This window comes from Nerophis ophidion, linkage group LG01, assembly GCF_033978795.1.
Source record: "Nerophis ophidion isolate RoL-2023_Sa linkage group LG01, RoL_Noph_v1.0, whole genome shotgun sequence".
Classification (NCBI taxonomy): domain Eukaryota; kingdom Metazoa; phylum Chordata; class Actinopteri; order Syngnathiformes; family Syngnathidae; genus Nerophis; species Nerophis ophidion.
The window spans coordinates 72,535,155-72,555,778 of NC_084611.1; the positions used below are offsets into that span (position 1 = coordinate 72,535,155).

Here is a 20,624-nt window from a genome sequence, read left to right on the forward strand (position 1 = left end):
GAAGCCTCATGTTTAACAACATAAGGGCGCCATGTTCAAACTGCTTCATCACAGCTGTTGACGTTTTGGATTATTTTTATTTTTTTGCAATGCCAAACAAACTGAAACGAACTAAAAGGAGTCACCGGAATAGTTTGTGTGGTCATGAAGAGCGACCTCAAACAGTCGAGCCTATGTCGTTAGTTTTAGTCGGCGCTACGTCGGCTAATAGTGTGCTAGCATGGCCGTCAAAGGAAGAAGCTTACTTGACAGAATGTGACAGGAGCACAAACGACGCGGTTAAAGTCGCAACAATGTCAGTCAATACCGGTGATGGACGTCCTCCTCCTCACAGTGAAGATGTTACAGGAGTGAGGCAGAAACCAGCATGTTTACCTTCATCAGCTCTGCACAGTTGTTTGATGGACATCCAAGCGTCCAGCCCCACATTCCCGGTGCAGACTGTGTTCGCAACCCTGCAGAAGAAAGCCAGGGAGAGGCTAGAAGAAGATTATGGAGGAACAGGTAACAGCTTGAAAGTGGTTTGATTCATTTGCAGGTTTCAGACTGGACAAGTTGGTAGAGAAGGCCAGTAACGTGGTGGGAGTGGAGCTGGACTCTCTGGCGGTGGTGTCAGAGAGGAGAAGTCTAGCAAAACTCCTAGCCATTATGGACAAGACCTCCCACCCACTCCACTCGGAGCTTGCGGAAAGAATGAGCACGTTCAGTTGAAGGTTCAGACTCCCAAAATGTAACACGGAACGACACAGGAGGTAACTTCATACCGACAGCCATCGGACTGTATAATGCATATGTTCCTTGACTGCACTTGAATGTAGAATATATGTAGAATATATTTATATTATTCATATATTATATAAATAATATATCCATCCATCCATCCATTTCTACCGCTTATTCCCTTTTGGGGTCGCGGGGGGCGCTGGCGCCTATCTCAGCTACAATCGGGCGGAAGGCGGGGTACACCCTGGACAAGTTGCATGGCCAACACAGATAGGCGGACAACATTCACACTCACATTCACACACTAGGGCCAATTTTAGTGTTGCCAATCAACTTATCCCCAGGTGCATGTATTTGGAAGTGGGAGGAAGCCGGAGTACCCGGAGGGAACCCACGCAGTCACGGGGAGAACATGCAAACTCCACACAGCAATATCCCGAGCCTGGGATTGAACCCAGGACTGCAGGACCTTCGTATTGTGAGGCAGACGCACTAACCCCTCTTCCACCGTGAAGCCCATATATATAATATAAATTATTTATTATTATTATTGTTTGTTATGAGCGAACTGTGGTGCTGAATTTCCCCCAGGGATCAGTAAAGTACTTTCTATTCTATTCACAGAAGTAAGTACATTCACATCATTTGACTAGGCTTGGGAATCTATTTTACAGTGTCCACCAGGGGTCACCAGCCTTTTTGAAAGCAAGAGCTACTTCTTGGGTACTGATTAATGCGAAGGGCTACCAGTTTGATACACACTTAAATAAATTGCCAGAAATAGCCAATTTGCTCAATTTACCTTTAATATATATATATATATATATATATACACACATATATATATATATATATATATATAAAAATGGGTATTTCTGTCTGTCATTCCGTCGTACATTTTTTTTCCTTTTACGGAAGGTTTTTTGTAGAGAATAAATACTGGAAAAAAAAGACTTAATTGAACGGTTCAAAAGAGGAGAAAACACGAAAAAAATGAAAATAAAATTTTTAAACTTAGTTTATCTTCAATTTCTACTCTGTAAAATTCAACCCAAAAAAAATGAAGAGAAAAACTAGCTATTTTGAATCTTTTTGAAAAAATTAAAAAAATAATTTATGGAAAACATTAGTAATTTTTCCTGATTAAGATTAATTTTAGAATTTTGATGACGTGTTTTAAATACGTTAAAATCCAATCTGCACTTTGTTAGAATATATAACAAATTAGACCAAGCTATATTTCTAACAAAGACAAATCATTATTTCTTCTAGATTTTGTAGAACAAAAATTTTAAAAGAAATTCAAAAGACTTTGTGTTGAGCACATATAATAATACAAATAGCAAAGCCATCTTGAATATCTTACGTAGTGACGTCATGTGCCTGCGTGCACTGAAATGGTATTGTGAGCATGCGCAGAATAAACGGTTTTGTAAGTTCCTGGAACAAAGAAAGAAATGGCGGTTTGTTTATTTCCTCCCGTGAATATAAAATGCTAGCTAACCATATTTGTGACTGTCAAAACGTTAGACTGCTGCAGCAATGAGTAATGCTACACTTTGAAATAATATTTAAATTTGACTCTATGGATTTTCTAGATTTGCCAGAATAATTTTAATCATAATAAGTTTAAAGAAATATTTCACAAATATTCTTCATCAAAAAAACAGAAGCTAAAATGGAGAATTAAATTAAAATGTATTTATTATTCTTTACAATAAAAATTAAAAAAAATACTTGAACATTGATTTCAATTGTCAGGGAAGAAGAGGAAGGAATTTAAAAGGTAAAAAGGTATATGTGTTTAAAAAAATTTAAAATAATTTTTAAGGTTGTATTTTTTCTCTAAAATTGTCTTTCTGAAAGTTATAAGAAGCAAAGTAAAAAAAATAAATGAATTTATTTAAACAAGTGAAGACCAAGTCTTAAAAACATGTTCTTGGATTTTCAAATTGTATTTGAGTTTTGTGTCTCTTAGAATTAAAAATGTCAAGAAAAGCGAGACCAGCTTGCTACTAAATATATAAAATGTAAAAAACAGAGGCAGCTCACTGGTAAGTGCTGCTATTTGAGCTATTTTTAGAACAGGCCAGCAGGCTACTCATCTGGTCCTTACGGGCACCACGTTGGTGACCCCTGGTGTACACTATCTTCAATACATGGTAATACAATGTACATATTAAAAACAACCACACATGCACTTAGAACTGGGATGTTTGAACTTTTCCCACTGAGCGCTGCACACTGAAAAACATTTTGATATGTTTTATTCTTAAAAACCAATACAATGTAATATATAATGTTTTTTGTTTTTAGAGCATATCTCAAGTTTTGTCCTTAGATCTCTGTCATATTAAAAAAAAAAAGGATGTGCGTGTATATATATATATATATATATATATATATATATATATATATATATATATATATATATATATATATATATATATATATATATATATATATATATTCAGAATCAGAAATACTTTAATAATCCCCGAGGGAAAATTAAGATTTTCAGCACAATCCCATTCATCCATCCATCCATCTAGGGCTGGGCGATGTTGCCTTTTTTTAATATCGCAATATTTTTACGCCATATCGCGATATACGATATATATTACGATATTTTGCCTTGGCCTTGAATGAACACTTGATGCATATAATCACAGCAGTATGATGATTCTATGTGTCTACATTAAAACATTCTTCTTCATACTGCATTCATATACCGTATGCTACTTTTAAACTTTCATGCAGAGAGGGAAATCACAACTACGTCAATTGACCAAAAGTGTATTTATTAAAATTATTAAGCAGTGGCACAAACATCCATCCATCATCTTCCGCTTATCCGAGGTCGGGTTGCGGGGGTAGCAGCCTAAGCAGGGAAGCCCAGACTTCCCTCTCCCCAGCCACTTTGTCCAGCTCTTCCCGGGGGATCCGGAGGCTTTCCCAGGCCAGCCGGGAGACATAGCCTTCCCAACGTGTCCTGGGTCTTCCCCGTGACCTCGTACCGTTTGGACGTGCCCTAAACACCTCCCTAGGGAGGCGTTCGGGTGGCATCCTGACTAGATGCCCGAGCCACCTCATCTGGCTCCTCTCGATGTGGAGGAGCAGCGGCTTTACTTTGAGTTCTTGCGGCACAAACATTCATATCATTTCCAATACAGAAAGTGCAAGATTGTCAGAGACATTTTAAGTGTTCGACATATTCTCACTTGAAGCCGAACCACCGCCAGACGATGGACCCCCTGCTGTTTTTATTGGGAATGAAGTCTTCCTTCATTTGTTACCAGATTCGCACCTTCTTTCTCTCGTGTTACGACTCGTATGGCTACGTTAGCATCACAGCTAACGTTACTCAGTCTGCTACCTTTCTGCTGGGCGAGGGCGTATACGTATGTGACGTATGACGTGACGTGTATAAGTTTGTGCGCCTGCTTGTCTGTGAGGAGAGACAGGAAAGATTGAGAAGAGCCTGTAGTGTAATGCCCACAGCTAAAAGCAACTGCGTGAGAACGTATACTCGGAAAAATTACGATACAGTAATTTTCTATATCGTACTGAGACAAACCCGCGATATATCGTATATATCGATATATCGCCCAGCCCTACATCCATCCATCCATCTTCTTCCGCTTATCCGAAGTCGGGTTGCGGGGGCAGCAGCTTAAGCAGGGAAGCCCAGACTTTCCTCTCCGTCGCCACTCCGTCCAGCTCTTCCCGGGGGATTCCGAGGCGTTCCCAGGCCAGCCGGGAGACATAGTCTTCTCAACGTGTCCTGGGTCTTCCCCGTGACCTCCTATCGGTTGGACGTGCCCTAAACACTTCCCAAGGGAGGCGTTCGGGTGGCATCCTGACCAGATGCCCGAACCACCTCATTTGGCTCCTCTCAATGTGGAGGAGCAGCTGCTTTACTTTGAGTTCCTCCCGGATGACAGAGTTTCTCACCCTATCTCTAAGGGAGAGCCCCGCCACCCGGGGTAGGAAACTCATTTCGGCCGCTTGTACCCGTGATCTTGTCCTTTCGGTCGTAACCCAGAGCTCATGACCATAGGTGGGCCTGGGAACGTAGATCGACCGGTAAATTGAGAGCTTTGCCTTCAGGCTCAGTTCCTTTTTCACCACAACGGATCGCTTCAGCGTCCGCATTACTGAAGACGCCGCACCGATCCGCCTGTCGATATCACGATCCAGTCTTCCCTCACTCGTGAACAAGTCTCCTAGGTACTTGAACTTCTCCACTTGGGGCAGGGCCTCCTCAACCCGGAGATGGCACTCTCCCCTTTTCCGGGCGAGAGCCATGGACTCGGACTTGGAGTTGCTGATTCTCATCTCAGTTGCTTCACACTCGGCTGCGAACCGATCCAGTTAGAGCTGAAGATCCTGGCCGGATGAAGCCATCAGGACCTCATTGTCTGCAAAAAGCAGAGACCTAATACTGCAGTCACCAAAACGGGCCCTCTCAACGCCTTGACTGCGCCTAAAAATTCTGTCCATAAAAGTCATTAAGGCAATCCCAATTGAAGATTCAATCCCATTTAAGAGCAGACAAACATTACAGGTAGGCAGAACAGGATCGCTGACGGGTCTGGCAACTTCTGGCTCATTTTACAAAAAAGGTGAGAAACCGGTAAATGCTAAGGGGGGGGTTAAGCCTGGGCCCTGTAGAGGGTGTCCAGACTTAGGCCAAGGGGGGAAACAAGTGAAGTGAATTATATTTATATAGCGCTTTACATAGTAAAACCCAATATCTAAGTTACAATTAAACCAGTGTGGATGGTACTGGGAGCAGGTGGATAAAGTGTCTTGCCCAAGGACCCAACGACATTGACTAAGATGGCGGAAGCGGGGATCGAGCCTGCAACCCTCAAGTTGCTGACACGGCCGCTCTGCCAGCCGAGCTATACCGCATAGCCATAGCACACATAATTATGTGTGTATAAGGAGAAACATCAAAGGACATTAAATACATTAAAAGAGCAGAGCTGATGCAACTAGGCACTTCTACACACCGCCAGAAAAGTAAAACAATAAAAAAAAAAAACATATACGCTCTGGTGGCTTCTGCGGTGTTCCAGGCCATAGATTGCTGGGGTGGAGGGAGCATGGCCAGAGACAGGAGCAGACCCAACAAAGCAACTAAGAGAGCGGACTCCACCCTTGGCCGCCCACCAACTCTCGGCCAGTGTCCAGTCCACATGGATGAGCGAGGATACGTCCAAGGAGACCGATGTGTCCTATAACTGATTATTCAGCCAAGACACTGTAAGACATGTCCGTCCCGGCGCTTAGCACCAGCTCCGCAGCCCTGTCTCTTCATCCGCATCTCCTCCAGTCTCTCCAAACGGACTCTGGTGAGGCAGAGACCCAGCAGTTGGTCTTCGCAGCCAAAAGGCTCCCGGGACGCAGATCCAGAAGTTCACACAAAAGCACCGCAGAAGTCACGAAAGTGCCACCTCTTGTCCCACAGTCCCAAAGAGTCCCAAACCAAAAGGCAAAAAAAAAACCATGAAAACAAGAGGATGACACAAGAGCATAGAGCTCCTGCCAACAGCAGCCACAACAGTGGCGCCATCTTGGGAAAAAAAAAAATATATATATACAGTATATATATATATATATATATATATACAATGGGGCAAAAAAGTATTTAGTCAGCCACCGATTGTGCAAGTTGTCCCACTTAAAATGATGACAGAGGTCTGTAATTTTCATCATAGGTACACTTCAACTGTGAGAGACGGAATGTGAAAAAAAAATCCAGGAATTCACATTGTAGGAATTTTAAAGAATTTATCTGTAAATTATGGTGGAAAATAAGTATTTGGTCAACCATTTAAAGCTCTCACTGATGGAAGGAGGTTTTGGGTCAAAATCTCACAATACATGGCCCCATTCATTCTTTCCTTAACACGGATCAATGGTCTTGTCCCCTTAGCAGAAAAACAGCCCCAAAGCATGATGTTTCCACCCCCATGCTTCACAGTAGGTATGGTGTTCTTGGGGTGCAACTCAGTATTCTTCTTCCTCCAAACGACGAGTTTATACCAAAATGGATACACGGATGATACAGCAGAGGATTGGGAGAATGTCATGTGGTCAGATGAAACCAAAATAGAACTTTATGGTATAAACTCAACTCGTCGTGTTTGGAGGAAGACGAATACTGAGTTTCATCCCAAGAACACCATACCTACTGTGAAGCATGGGGGTTGCTAGCGGGCCGAATATAGCTAGCAGGCCGAATATGGCCCCTGACTTAGACATTTTAACGTGTCCATAAAGGAGTAGTGTTGCCAACTCCTCAGTAAGAAATGTAGCTATTGGCTTTCTTAAAACTCATTTGAAGTCACTAGATGATGTCATCGCCTCACTTGCATAGTTAATTAAATAGACGCTGTAGGAGAGAAGTATAACATTGTGGAAGAGATAAAAAGTAAGTTTTAAAAACTATGATATTATGTTTCTTCTGTTGACTCCTAGTCGTTTATATATAATCAATTTGTTCTGCATTGTTAGATGTTAAGTTTAAGTACCACTGATAGTCACACACACAAGATGTGGTGAAATTAACCTCTGCATTAGACCCATCCAGGGTATCACATTTGATCAAACGACTGGAGAGTTGTGACATTCACGAACAAACCAAACCAAATCTATTGACTGGCTCATTATCATGAACAATTGAATTGGGACGGTGCAGCAATTTATTTTTAGTGTAACAGTGAAGAAACAATTTATATTAACATCTCGCTGTATCTATAAATAATGCAGCTGCACATTGTTTACAATGCAGTTATTCCTACAGTTATTTCCAATAGTTCCATTGATGTGGAGATATTTTCTCTGTATCCATATTAGCTAGCTGACGGTCATTTACAGTATATTTCCTTAGGAATTTGTCTAATCTGCCTTTAAACATTTTTTTTTATATAACATTGGATAGGGGGAGTATTGAAACTGGTCTTTAATTTGTAAATCTATCAGAATTGCTTTGGCTTAATTTATTACTTAATTTTGTCTGTGAATTTTCATGTTTGAAATGATAAGTTTCTTATGTACATAAATGGTTCTGATATTCCCTTGATGACTTTTTCAAAATTATTTTTATATCAATTACATTACAACCAGATGTTTTAGATTTACTTTTGTTTGCAACTTCTAATACCCTAAAGGTTTGGTACGATAGAAATTAAACTTTATATGATATACTTTAGAGTCGTCGGTGTTTCAGCTTGTAAGTTCTATCCAAGCATTTCCCTTTGAGAAGATAAAACGCAATGTCTGCTTTAATGTGCGCGTGAAAGGAAAGAACCATTTGAATTGTATTTGTCGACATTCAGATGAGAAGAGGAAACAAGAGTTGGAGAGCTGTGAGAAGGCCTCCAAACGCCTGAGATCTAAGAACGTGACTGCCGTAAGAAGTTGCGTTGCCATGGAGACAACTGAGCCCAGGGTGAGCAGACTGAGTCGCACTCGGAAACTCAGGCAGCAGGTTGTCGCTGAACATAAACCAAGTTACGCAGAAATTAACCAACCAAGGGATGTCAACCAAAACGGTACATCCATTTATGATAAATCCCATGGTTAGTGTTTACGCCTATGAAATATCATGTGCTCTACTGTAGATACTGGCTGTGACGATGTGCTGTGGACAGACAAGTACAGTCCTCAGTGTGCTGGTCAACTGATTGGGAATTCTCTCCAAGTAAACAAGTTGCACAGGTAAGTCGACCATCATGAACCCTCCAGATGTATTGTAGGAGTGGGAAATAACGCTCATATTTTGTTAGTTGGCTGAAAAAATGGAAACAACGAGCTGACTGCGATGAGAGGAGGCCGGCAGAACAAATCAAATCCAACATAAAGAGCGGCGGGACTGTTTCCACTAAAGGTTGAAATCAAAAAGACATTTCTGTTCATATTAGAACTTTTAAGGTTTACCTCAGATTGTTTTAGAACAGGGATGCATCAGAACTGATCGATCAGCAAATAAACTGCATTTCTTAGTAGGGAACAGGGAATAATTCTCTAGACAAAGAAAGATTTTGGGGGCAAAAAAAATATTTAAATGAGTAGTAGATAGTAGTTTTGGATTCTGTTCATTTATCCTGTTCTATTGACTTAGTTTTGATAAAACTATTGTATGTACTGAACCAGAATAAGGACCTAGTTTAGCCTCCTAAAACCCAAACTCTTGTTACAATTTCAGTGTATCTTGGCTATTTGGGCTCTTTGGAAAGCAATTAGTATAAAAACAATAAAAAGTTGGAAGTTGCCATTAGAACTTTTTAGAGAAGAGTCTTGCTGCAGATACTCAAAGTTGCGCAGACACTTGAAGTCACGCCCACTCTAAGCTGCGCCCACAGGGGTGACGACAACAGAAGTGAATCGTGTCTTAAAGACATGCCCACAGTGGCAATGGACACTGGAATTGTAACGGGATCCAAGATGGCTGATGCAAAGCATTATAGTTGTTATGATTTCGGTTGATGAATGTATTGCTTTCTCGGCTGGTTGTCTGCAACTCTAACCGTAATCCTACCCCCAACAAAATCCCAAAACCTAACCCTAATTTATTTTCAGCAGTATTTTTAAAATGTATTTCTGATTTCAGCGTTACGCATTGTCTTTCCAGCTTCACTTCCGTTGTCGTCACCTCTGTAGGCACGTCTTTAATGGGGCCTCTGCTTTCTACTGGATGCAAAACAGCCATGGCACACGCATGGAGGTGGAGTCTTTCCGTTTTATTCATTTTATTTTATTTGACCTTGGGGAACATGTTTTTTTTGCTGTACTAGAATAAAACAGCGTATGTAGCCTTTGACTTCACTGTGACTTACGGTGTTTTGTTTAATGTTAAGGATACAATGTTGTGCAAAGGTGTACTTAAAGCAATTTTTTTAGACAAATTAAACTATTTATAACCGCGGTAGAAGTGAGGGGGGCTGCAAAATATTTTCTTCTTCCTAGGAGTGGTTTAACAGAAAAAAAATTGGGAAGCACTGCCATTAATCAATTATAAAATTAACAGTTATTCCATTTGATCGATATTAGTATTGGTATCCACCGATCAATATCGGAATCGGCAGCATAAAACCCTGATCAGGATATCCTTCATTTAGAATACATTTTTCACAGGAAATAATCAGATCAGAACTTTAAAGAAATATATAAAAAAAAAAAAAAAAGTTGTTCACTTTTGATACCAGTATGCAAAATCAATGAAAGACTAATTAATTTTAATGACACCAGCATTAATCAGAGCTGCGCACATTACTTATGGAAAAAAATATTAAGATAGTTAGGAAATAACACACTCTTTTATACAATTAGTTACCTGGAAAAGTTATTGTTTAAAAAAATTTATAAATATGCGGACACATTAGGATTCAGCTCGGTAGTAACATGTGCTGTTGAGATGTTTTACGAGATTGACAGCTTGCTTGAAATTTTCTACGAAAATGCTGACATCTTGCTTGAATTTTTCTACCAAAATGCTAGTAGGCAGTGTTTTCCTGAGTCAGTAGCCATCATTTGTTTGGGAGGAATCTAGCATTCTGTCTAACTGTGCTAGCAATAATGGACACTGGCGATTGAAGCGGCCTCCAGATAATTGACACAGACATCAGTGCATAATAATTGTCAGTACTTGCTTTGTAACGTTTGAAGTCGTAATTAGATTACACGTTACTGGAAACTAATGACAATGTTAGTAACGTCGTCATTATTTTGTATCTCTCCCAACACTGGGCATAGTTGGCGCAAAGTGATTTTAACTGCATGTGCTGTATTTCTTTTACAGATTCATACTTAAAAGTGTAAAAATGAGTTAACTCCTCACAGGAACGGTATAACTGGAGTCCCATTTTAGCTGAGTCCATTTACTTTCGGGTATATATTTTTTTAATATTCCTCCCCTTTACAGATTCTTCTGTTCACTCCCTCTTGTTGTACTACCTCAAAGCCAATTAAAAAGCTATTGACAGAGTTAATCATTTAATGTTTGCGTTAGATTTGTCCATTTCGTTTGCACAACGACACAACTGATTCCAAATGTCCTGTTGTAGATTCATGGGATTGCGGAGACTTCCAGGGTGAGGCTGGCTCAGAGGAGCCTACGCCATGTAACACAATGCTCATAACCGGGCCTTCAGGCACTGGCAAGACTGCGTCCGTGTACGCTTGCGCTCGGGAGCTTGGCTTTAAGGTCTTCGTTTTAAAAAAGTTTTGACTCATTAACCGGGTCCTTCAAAAATACATTTAAACGTAATATTTCACCGCACAGGTGTTTGAGGTGAATTCGTCCTCGCAGCGCTGCGGCCGTCAGATTCTGTGTCAACTGAAGGAGTTGACTCAGTCGCACCTGGTGGAGACAGCTGGGAAGGACCTGCTGAAGCCAGCTTACTTTAACAACAGCGCCAAAGGAAGCAGCTCCCAAAGGGAAACTTTAGCAGGTAAGATCTGGGAATTCAGAGAGAAACTGTGTTTTTATTTGTTTTATTTCCTACAATTTTTTGTGTCCATCTACAACCGTGGTAACCAAACTTTTCAAACCCAATATCACTGAGATATATATATATATATATATATATATATGTATGTATGTGTATATATATGTATATATGTATGTGTATGTATGTATATATGTGTATGTATTTATATATGTGTATATATGTATGTATGTGTGTATATATATATATATATATGTTATGTGTATGTATGTATGTATATGTGTATATATATATATATATATGTGTGTATGTGTGTGTATGTATATATATGTATGTATGTATATATGTGTCCGTGTGTGTGTGTGTGTGTATATATATATATATATATATATATATATATATATATATATATATATATATACACAGCATGCATGACGTCGGCTTTATGCATGCTGTATTAGAGTGGCCGTGCGGAAAGTATGTCAGCGTTAGTTCCGGGCACTCCATGCCGTTCCAATTTGATACGTTTTTATTAATTGCACTCATTAAATGATTAATCGAAGCAACATAATATGAATCAAAGCTCCTTTATAATCAAATTCATCGATTAATTTTTGCTGCCCTAGTTTGAGTAAATCTGCAGAATGGAAATGATAAAAAATAAAAAACGATTTGCGAGCCACAAATGGAATTTTGTTGGGACATTTTCAATTCAAGTCAGAATTGTTGCTGAGTCCTGTATGCGTTAAGTATGTGCTTTGGTAGAAACCAATGAGGACACATCATAATAAAATGAACCCGTTATAAACCTTCAAACATTTTTGTCTTTAACAGGAAAATTGTCGGCTCCCAAAAAGGTGAGTCAAAAGAGTGGACGCCTCAGACGTGCAAGAAAAGAAAGTCCAGCTGCAGTCTCTTTGAAGAACTTCTTTAAGATGAAGGCCAAAGCAGATCAGCTCAGTAGTATGTCGCCGTCTGAGACACTAGAGGATTCACATTCAGGCTCTCATCACACAGCACAACAGATCAAAAAAGGAGCCACGTCGCTGATTCTCTTCGAGGAGGTCCAACTTCATCCCAGTCATGCTTGAAAATGTCATTTGTTAGCTTTGGCGGTGTGCATAAACTCTGTCTCTCCAGGTTGATGTTAGATTTGAAGATGACGTCGGCTTCCTGGCAGCCATCAAGATGTTCATGGCGACCACTAAAAGACCAGTGGTTCTTACATCTAACGGTAAACACAAATTTAAACTTCCATTACCAACAGGCCTAATCCATCCATTTCCTACCGCTTGTCCCTTTTGGGGTTGCGGGGGGTACTGGAGCCCAACTCAGCTGCATTTGGGCGGAAGGCATGGTACACCCTGTACAATTCGCCACCTCATCGCAGGGCCAACACAGATAGACAGACAACATTCACACTCACATTCACACACTAGGGCCAATTTAGTGTTGCCAATCAACCTTTCCCCAGGTGCATGTTGTTGGAGGTGGGAGGAAGCCGGAGTACCCGAAAGGGAAACCACGCAGTCACAGGGAGAACATGCAAACTCCACACAGAAAGATTCCGAGCCTGGGATTGAACTCAGGACCTTCGTATTGTGAGGCACATGGACTAACTCCTTTCCCACCGTGATGCCCAGGCCTAATGCTGTCGCTTAAACTGCAGTGGTTCAAACTGGCCGTCTACCCATATGATCCTCAGATACAACTTTTCGAAAGAGATTCAGCAGCAGCTTGGAAGAAGTCGTTTTCAAGACACCGTCGTCTGTGAGTTGCTAGCTTTACTCGCCTGCAGCGACTCGAGCAGCTCTCACAGTTGGAAGTCTTTGTTTCCACAGGCGCACGTCTGCAGCTACCTCCAGCTGGTGTGCTTGGCTGAGGGCGTGAAAATGGAATTGGATGATGTGCAAAGCCTCCACATGCTCACGAGGGGCGACATCAGGCGTTGTCTCCTCCAGCTGCAGTTCTGGGTGAACAGCGTTAAAGGCCTCCCAGAGGAACATCCATGCTGTGCGTCACTCACACTCAACTTTATTCAAACTCAGCCTTTGAACGCCTAATTGTAGTGTTTATGCTTATGCTTTTAAGGCACTAATGTAGAAGGGGAACGCTGGATTTACCGAAGTGAAGGCTGCACTGCCAGCATGTTGGGTCTCCACCCTGTCAGACATCTTCTGAACCCTCTAAAGGTAAATTACACATTAGGAACATTGTTGTAAGTGACACCTCTCTGACTGATTATTTCAGTCATTCACCAAGAACGATGGGCGAGGGTCACCACTTTGTGAACAAATGCGGAGCAAATTGTCGAACATTTTAAGAACAACATTTCTCAACGGGCTATTGCAAGGAATTAAGGATTTCACCATCTACGTTCTGTAATATCATCAAAAGGTTCAGAGAATCTGGGGTAGTCACCGCCTGTAGGCGAAGCTATCAAGGACCTTTGATCCCTCAGGCGTTACTGCATTAAAAAGTGACATCAGTGTGTAAAAGACATAGGCTCAGGAACACTTCAGAAAACCACTATCAGTAATTAAAGTTTGTCGCTACATCTGTAAGTGCAAGTTTCAACAACACCCAGAAACGCTGCCGGCTTTGCTTGGCCCAAGATCATCTAAGATAGACTGATGCAAAGACTGGCCTGCCTGTACTCCAGACTTTTCTCCTATTTAAAATGTGTGGCGCATTATGAAGCCTAAAATACCACAACAGAGACCCCGGACTGTTGAACAACTTAAGCTGGACATCAAACAAGAATGGGAAAGAATTCCACCTGAAAAGCTTTGAAAATTGGTCTCCTCAGTTCCCAAATGTTTAGAGAGTGTGTTAAATGGAAAGGCCATGCATGTAACAAGGGTAAAAATGCCCCAGTGCCAACTTTTTTGCAATGTGTTGCTGCCATTAATTTCTAAGTTAATGATTAATTAATTAGTTAATGTTTTCTCAGTTCGAACAATAAATATCTTGTCTTTGCAGTTTATTCAATTTAATACAAGTTGAAAAGGATTTGCAAATCATTGTATTCTGTTTTTATTTACTAATACAACGTGCCACCTTCACTGGTTTTGGGTTTTGTACAGAAGTATGTGATTTGAGACACATAACGGAAGTCCTACATTTCGTTGAAATAACCGATCTAATGTTGTGTTTAGTGCCACCCACAAGACTGGAGTGGCGTTCAAGTTTTCTTTTGTAAAGGCGTGTCTTGCATTAAATATTTTTCTGCAGAGTTCATCATGGACTGAAGCACACATGAACAAGCTGACTGAGAGCTGGAGAAGAAATGAACCTCTGCTCTACTCCAACCTGGAGCTGCTTGTGGCCATCAGGGCCCGCTCAGGAACAGCTGTCCCCACAGCAACAGACGCCAAGCCACCTCGGTTTAGGAAAAGGATGTTAACGGGCTCCAGTTTGACACACAAAGTGCAAAAAATCTCCTCATATTTCAAGGAAACAGCACATCAGAGAAGTGGGCAAACTGCACCAAAAGCAGAATTTCAAACTTTGAACTCTCTTGCTGAATTCTTTGACCTTATGTCGTACTTGGATAACACAGTAGCAGCAGCAGCTCCACGCACAAGACAGTTTGTTTGGACTGGAGCTGACGTTAAAGATGGCTCGTTGGATGAAATGAGCGAGAATGAGGAGGGATGGAGTCGGAGCCAGGAAATGCTGCTGGAGATTCGGTCAGCCGTGGAGGGTTTGGGGTGTCGGACTATAGCTGGGACATGCAGGCAGCAACAAGGTGACGCGAGTTGGAGCTTCACCAATCGGCCTCTGTGTGACCCAGTGTGAGTGTTTGGAGCTCATGTTGTAGCCAACACCAGCTAAAATTAGTTGAGCATCTTCTTGTTTTGAAACTGTACATTTGCCTGTGCCCAGTGTGTCCCAGAGGAGGTACAAGCTGAGCCAGGCAGTGCTGAACAGTCGGTTCTTCAGCCTGCAGGGGAACAGACAGGCCGTATGCGTTGACTACATGCCATCCCTCCGCTCCATCAGTCGCTCTTCGAGGCACCAAGATGACAAGGCAGTCAGGTATATGAAAAATAAGAGCATGTTTAGTCCACGTATCTGATCCATGCTGATTTTAAAGGAGAACTATGACCACTTAAATCTAAGTTTAAAAGATTTCCTGGTGGTCTAGATCAGGTACTGACATACTTTCATGTACCTGAGGTGTACTTGAAGGTATGCCAAGGGGTACGTGAGAGTTTTTAAAAATATTTTAAAAATAGCAACAATTCAAAAATCCTTTATAAATATATTTATTAAATAATACTTCAACAAAATATGAAAGTAAGTTCATAAACTGTGAAAAGAAATGCAACAATGCAATATTTAGTGTTGACAGCTAGATTGTTTGTGGACATGTTCCATAAATATTGATAAAGATTTTTTTTTGGGTCAAGAAATGTTTAAAATTAAGTTCATGAATCCAGATGGATCTCTATTACAAGGTTAAGAACCACTGGTCTAAATCAGTGGTTCTAGATCAGTGGTTCTCAACCTTTTTTCAGTGATGTACCCCCGTGAACATTTTTTTTTAACTTAAGTACCCCCTAATCAGAGCAAAGCATTTTTGATTGAAAAAAAAGGGATAAAGAAGTAAAATACAGCACTATGTCATCAGTTTCTGATTTATTAAATCGCATAAAAGTGCAAAATATTGCTCATTTGTAATGGTCTATCTTGAACTATTTGGAAAAAAAGATTTAAAAATAACTAAAAACTTGTTGAAAAATAAACAAGTGATTCAATTATAAATGAAGATTTCTACACATGGAAGTAATCATCAACTTAAAGTGCCCTCTTTGGGGATTGTAATAGAGATCCATCTGGATTCATCAACTTCATTCTAAACATGTCTTCACAAAAAAAGAAATCTTTAACATCAATATTTATGGAACATGTGCACAAAAAATCTAGCTGTCAACACTGAATATTGCTTTGTTGTATTTTTTTTCACAGTTTATGAACTTACGTTCATATTTTGTTGACGTATTATTCAATAAATATATTTATAAAGGATTTTTAAATTGTTGCTTTTTTTAGAATATTTTTTTTAAATCTCACGTACCCCTTGACATACCTTCAAGTACCCCCAGGGGTATGCGTACCCCCATTTGAGAACCACTGGTCTAGATAATATGTATTGGATATGGTTTGGTGTAAATATTGCTCCATGGTCACATTCATTACTTGTGTTTTGGGTCTGTCTGCAAGATGTATGTGGAGGCGTTCCCTGATTGCAAATGAAACCACGCCCCACCCTCTCAATAGGTCTCATAATTTATCTTCTGAAAAAGTACACTCTTAAAGATATATCTTAAAAAAGACGTCACCATTTTTTTCCCCCCAGACACTGTTGAAAATAAACTTAATAAACATTATAGTTTTATCCGTCACAATAATAGCTACACTTGCACACTATCCAATTGATTCATAGCTGCATAAAAGCTTTTAGAAGCATTTATATCACTGCATGATATTATCCTAAAATATTATATTATTAACCTTCTTTGTGTTTCCTCAAACTCAGCCTCAACAAAGTTCCTTTCCTCTTTGGCTGATAGATTTACTTAATTTTAATGTCCAAATAAGAACGTCCAAACGCTGTGACATCACAACATAACCAGACTGCAAAATATCCAAACCTATGTGCAAGCTCACGACCAAATGCATGAACCTTATGATTTTAATTATTTTAACACAAGTACCCAACATTGTAACAAAATTTATTAAAGTCAGTAAATTGGCCCTAGTGTGTGAATGTGAGTGTGAATGTTGTCTGTATCTGTGTTGGCCCTGCGATGAGGTGGCGACTTGTCCAGGGTGTACCCCGCCTTCCGCCCGATTGTAGCTGAGATAGGCGCCAGCGCCCCCCGCGACCCCGAAAGGGAATAAGCGGTAGTAAATGGATGGATGGATGGAGTAAAGACGAAAATCATCATTGGTCCCCTTTAAGGAATACCGTTCCATTACAGGGTGGTATTGTTAACTAGCGACTCTCCATACTTCTATTTTAAGTGTTAAGGTTGTATATTCAGGATCTTCGGTACTGTAGTTCTGAAGTAGAAAATGTCAGCTGTATAAATCACTGTCACAATTTGACAACTTATTTCTAGATATAGTGTTTTCTCCACCAGCACTGGGGTGAGGTTCCGTAACCACAAGCAGAGTGAAAATCCACCAAATAGCAACCATCCGATTTACACACAAGATGAAGTCTTTATCAACTCCCCCAAACTCTCTACATGCATTTTAACCTACCCAAGAATGTTTCAAGTATGTTTAAAATCAGATAAAGTGACTGCAAAATGAAAACATACAATAATAAAAAAATCAAAATCAAAACCCAGAATGTGTACTGACCAGATTATATTGAGTGGTGTTTGTGCAGTACAATTGAAGTATGTTGGCTAAAGAAGATGACAATCATGATGAGTGCGGTGTTGCACGGCAAAGCAGAACATTTACGGATCATCCAGAGGCTCCTCTTCAAGTGTATTTCTTACAGCAAACACAAGCAACACATAATTGTCTGCGAAACGTGCAAGGTCGAATAAGCAAAATAATACATTTTCTTTCCAAAAAAAAGTATATACGGCTCGAATCCACTGTAGAAGTCGTGGTAAAAGAGGAAACACCATATATGAGTAGTACTTAGGTGTTTTTATAGTCATTTTCCAAATAAAATTAACAAACGCCACACCTCAAATAGACGCCTCCTTTGTGTTTATTGTAGACAAGCTGAAGTCTACTGTGGAGTTTAAAGAGCTGTTGTATTGGTTGCAATTGTATTGTAATATATGTTATAATGGGCAGCATGGTGGACCAGTGGTTAGGGCGTGTGCCTCACAATACGAAAGTCCTGGGTTCGTTCTTAGGCTCGGGATCTGCGTGGGTTCCCTCCGGGTACTCTGGCTCCCTCCCATCTCCAAAGACATGCACCTGGGGATAGGCTGATTGGCAACACTAAATTGGCCCTAGTGTGTGAATGTGAGTGTGAATGTTGTCTGTCTATTTGTGTTGGCTCTGTGATGAGGTGGCAACTTGTCCAGGGTGTACCCCGCCTTCTGCCTGACTGCAGCTGGGATAGGCTCTGGTACCTCCCGCGACCCCTTAAGGGACAAGCAGTAGAAAATGGATGGATACATCTTATAATATAAAATGCATTTGTACAAATAGACCCCTGGAACTCTGCAGTTGAGTAGTGTTAACTATACAATAATCTATTGTTCCATTTTTATGCTTAATTTAGGCCAAAATATGGTTAAAAAAAAAAACATAGGATACGATGAAGCCGCAAGCTTTGTATCGTAATACGGCAAGGGACGACTGTATGAGGAAATTTATATTTTAATGTCTTTTTGCTGTATTTACTAACAATATTTTCTCCTCTTCTCCTGCATTAGGTGTTCGAACTACCTCTACAACTTACACCTGGGCCTCTCCAAGTCAACTTTACACCTCATGGCAGAAGATTTCTCCAGCAAAAGCCTGGCAATCTAAGCAAACTACCTCACTAGTTATAATATTTAGAATATTTATTTTCTCCAGTCCAATTAAATAATGTGCAACCATGAAATGTAAATAAAAAGTCTTATTTCAACCGCTCAAGTACTGATGGTTGATACTTGTTGTACCTAGTAGACCTCAGAAACCAAAGAAAGATTGTTCAAGCGGTGGTTTGCATCTTTCAGGTTAAGTAGAATTGTTCCAAAGTGATAAGATCTTCTCTCGTGTGTTTTGCCAGATCAGCGGACGCTAACTAGAAGATTTGTTGAGGAGCTCGTAAAAAGTGACCGCCTGCAAAAGAGCATCGCAGAGCTCTTCACCCCCTGCTCCTTTCCTGATGTTGCTTATCTGGAACGAGTCCCTGTACTTGACCAGCATACCCGGCGGAATGTTTACCCGCGGAAATTTCTGCGTCACTGATTCCGTCATCAACCGCCGCACTGCCTGAGCACCGCTGGTCCGCGCTTCGCCCACCATCAGTCCGAAGTGGCGTCCAACGGCAGTGCGCATCATGTTCAGGACTCTTTAAGGAGAGGTTAGGTTAGGCCACAATGCCAACCTTCTAAAAAGACTGTGGTTACGTAAACTGTAAAAAGCATACAAACCTGGGAGGGACGTTACAATCTGACGAGACGTTTCTGGGCTCCAGGAGAGCGAACAACATGGCCTCCACTGTCCTCAAGTGGGCCATGACTGGGAACAAAGCGGTGTTCTGGACAGAGATGGATGGTTTCTCGATGATGTAGAAGTCAGCTGAAGGTAAGAGGGACGCCACTGCTGACACCTGTTGAGTACAAAAACACTATTTTAACACAGAGCAAAAAAAAAAAAAAAGAAAATACTTAAGTCAGACTCACATCATGTAGGTAGGAGGAAGCCATGTACGTCCCCTTCAGGAAGTTAGGACAGTCATGTTGCTGCCAGTCCAACAGAGTCATGCCTCTGTCCACATGTGCCCAGGCTATTCTGTTAGTTGCACACACTAGTGACACCACGGAGTTGGCGTCCTAATTAGTCAACACAAACACACACATTGCATTTATTAGGTCAACACAAATGACTGCACTTTTACTTTTCATGTTTAATTTATCAGTCACAATTTCAGAGATTATCTATTTATCTAAGAATGCTTTTTAACAAAGTTGCAGTTGTGGCGTGCATCTGTGATGCATTAAACAGCGATTCTTATACAGCGGTACCTCGGAAAACAGGTTTAATTGATTCAGTTTACCTCGAAAAACTTGTATTGTGAAACAGCGTGGCCCATTGAAATTAATTAAAGTCAATTTAATCGGTGCTTGCCCCCACCCAAAATACCACATTTTTTAACACTTTGAAAACAAACATTTAGATTATAATGTATAAAAAAAACAATCTATTAGAATCTACTGGTAACAACTACAGTATTTTTATGAAGTAATGTAATAATAATGTACAGCATTTACCTTGGAGAGCAGATTTTTACCTTATCTCCTTCCAGCTGCTTCTTTCAAACACACCATCAGCAGCTTCTCCATATTTGGATGTATAATTGTCCGGCCGCTGTTTAGATATTTTACCATCCTTAGTGAGGTTAGACTTACAGTATTCTGCTTTTAATGGTCCACCAAGTCAACACACTTGGTCATGTTTTTGATAATTTATTCCATCATCGTTACATCATCCACTTCTTCTAATTCCTGTGCTTTACACTAACGTTTTTCCTTCCCACGGTTGCAAAAACTAAGTTATGTCCATATCTAGCTATAAACTAATTCTACAAAGTAAGCCCGAAGGTCGAATTTTCTGGCATTAACTGGGACATTTGCTACGCCAACTAGCAGTATGGAAGCTTGTAATCCTATAAACACCTATGCTATACTTCCAAAATCCAGCATCAGCGCGTCTTGGAAGACTGATCAGGACTACGCCTAGCCA

The 20,624-nt window shown here is 40.5% G+C and overlaps 2 protein-coding genes across 7 annotated transcripts in view; one reads left to right on the forward strand and one right to left on the reverse strand.

The window, feature by feature from the left end:
* On the forward strand, positions 1-18,976 carry atad5b (ATPase family AAA domain containing 5b). Of its 2 annotated transcripts, XM_061910556.1 has the most exons (15): positions 1-504; positions 8,073-8,288; positions 8,358-8,454; positions 8,523-8,623; positions 10,800-10,939; positions 11,018-11,186; positions 12,018-12,247; positions 12,324-12,417; positions 12,889-12,953; positions 13,025-13,196; positions 13,275-13,375; positions 14,418-14,658; positions 14,746-14,980; positions 15,072-15,224; positions 18,605-18,976. In XM_061910556.1, the coding sequence occupies exons 1-15, from the start codon at positions 9-11 to the stop codon at positions 18,699-18,701; spliced, it is 2,607 nt and encodes an 868-aa protein (XP_061766540.1). In that variant the 5' UTR covers positions 1-8; the 3' UTR covers positions 18,702-18,976. The 2 variants fall into 2 exon arrangements, with proteins under 2 accessions (XP_061766540.1, XP_061766532.1); XM_061910548.1 differs by having other exon boundaries at positions 14,418-14,980.
* The window catches only part of tefm (transcription elongation factor, mitochondrial), a 15,711-nt gene continuing 6,762 nt past the window's right edge, over positions 11,676-20,624 (reverse strand). For 2 of the 5 annotated variants that reach the window (XM_061910585.1, XM_061910569.1), the window contains 3 exons: positions 19,565-19,714; positions 19,313-19,491; positions 17,551-19,230 (listed from right to left, as the gene is read on the reverse strand). In XM_061910585.1, the coding sequence (XP_061766569.1) occupies positions 18,957-19,230; positions 19,313-19,491; positions 19,565-19,714 (603 nt within the window). In that variant the 3' untranslated portion in view covers positions 17,551-18,956. Of the gene's footprint in view, positions 12,412-14,978; positions 15,194-17,550; positions 19,231-19,312; positions 19,492-19,564; positions 19,715-20,624 lie in introns of those variants that run through there. The other 3 variants (XM_061910603.1, XM_061910593.1, XM_061910577.1) reach the window with 3 other exon arrangements.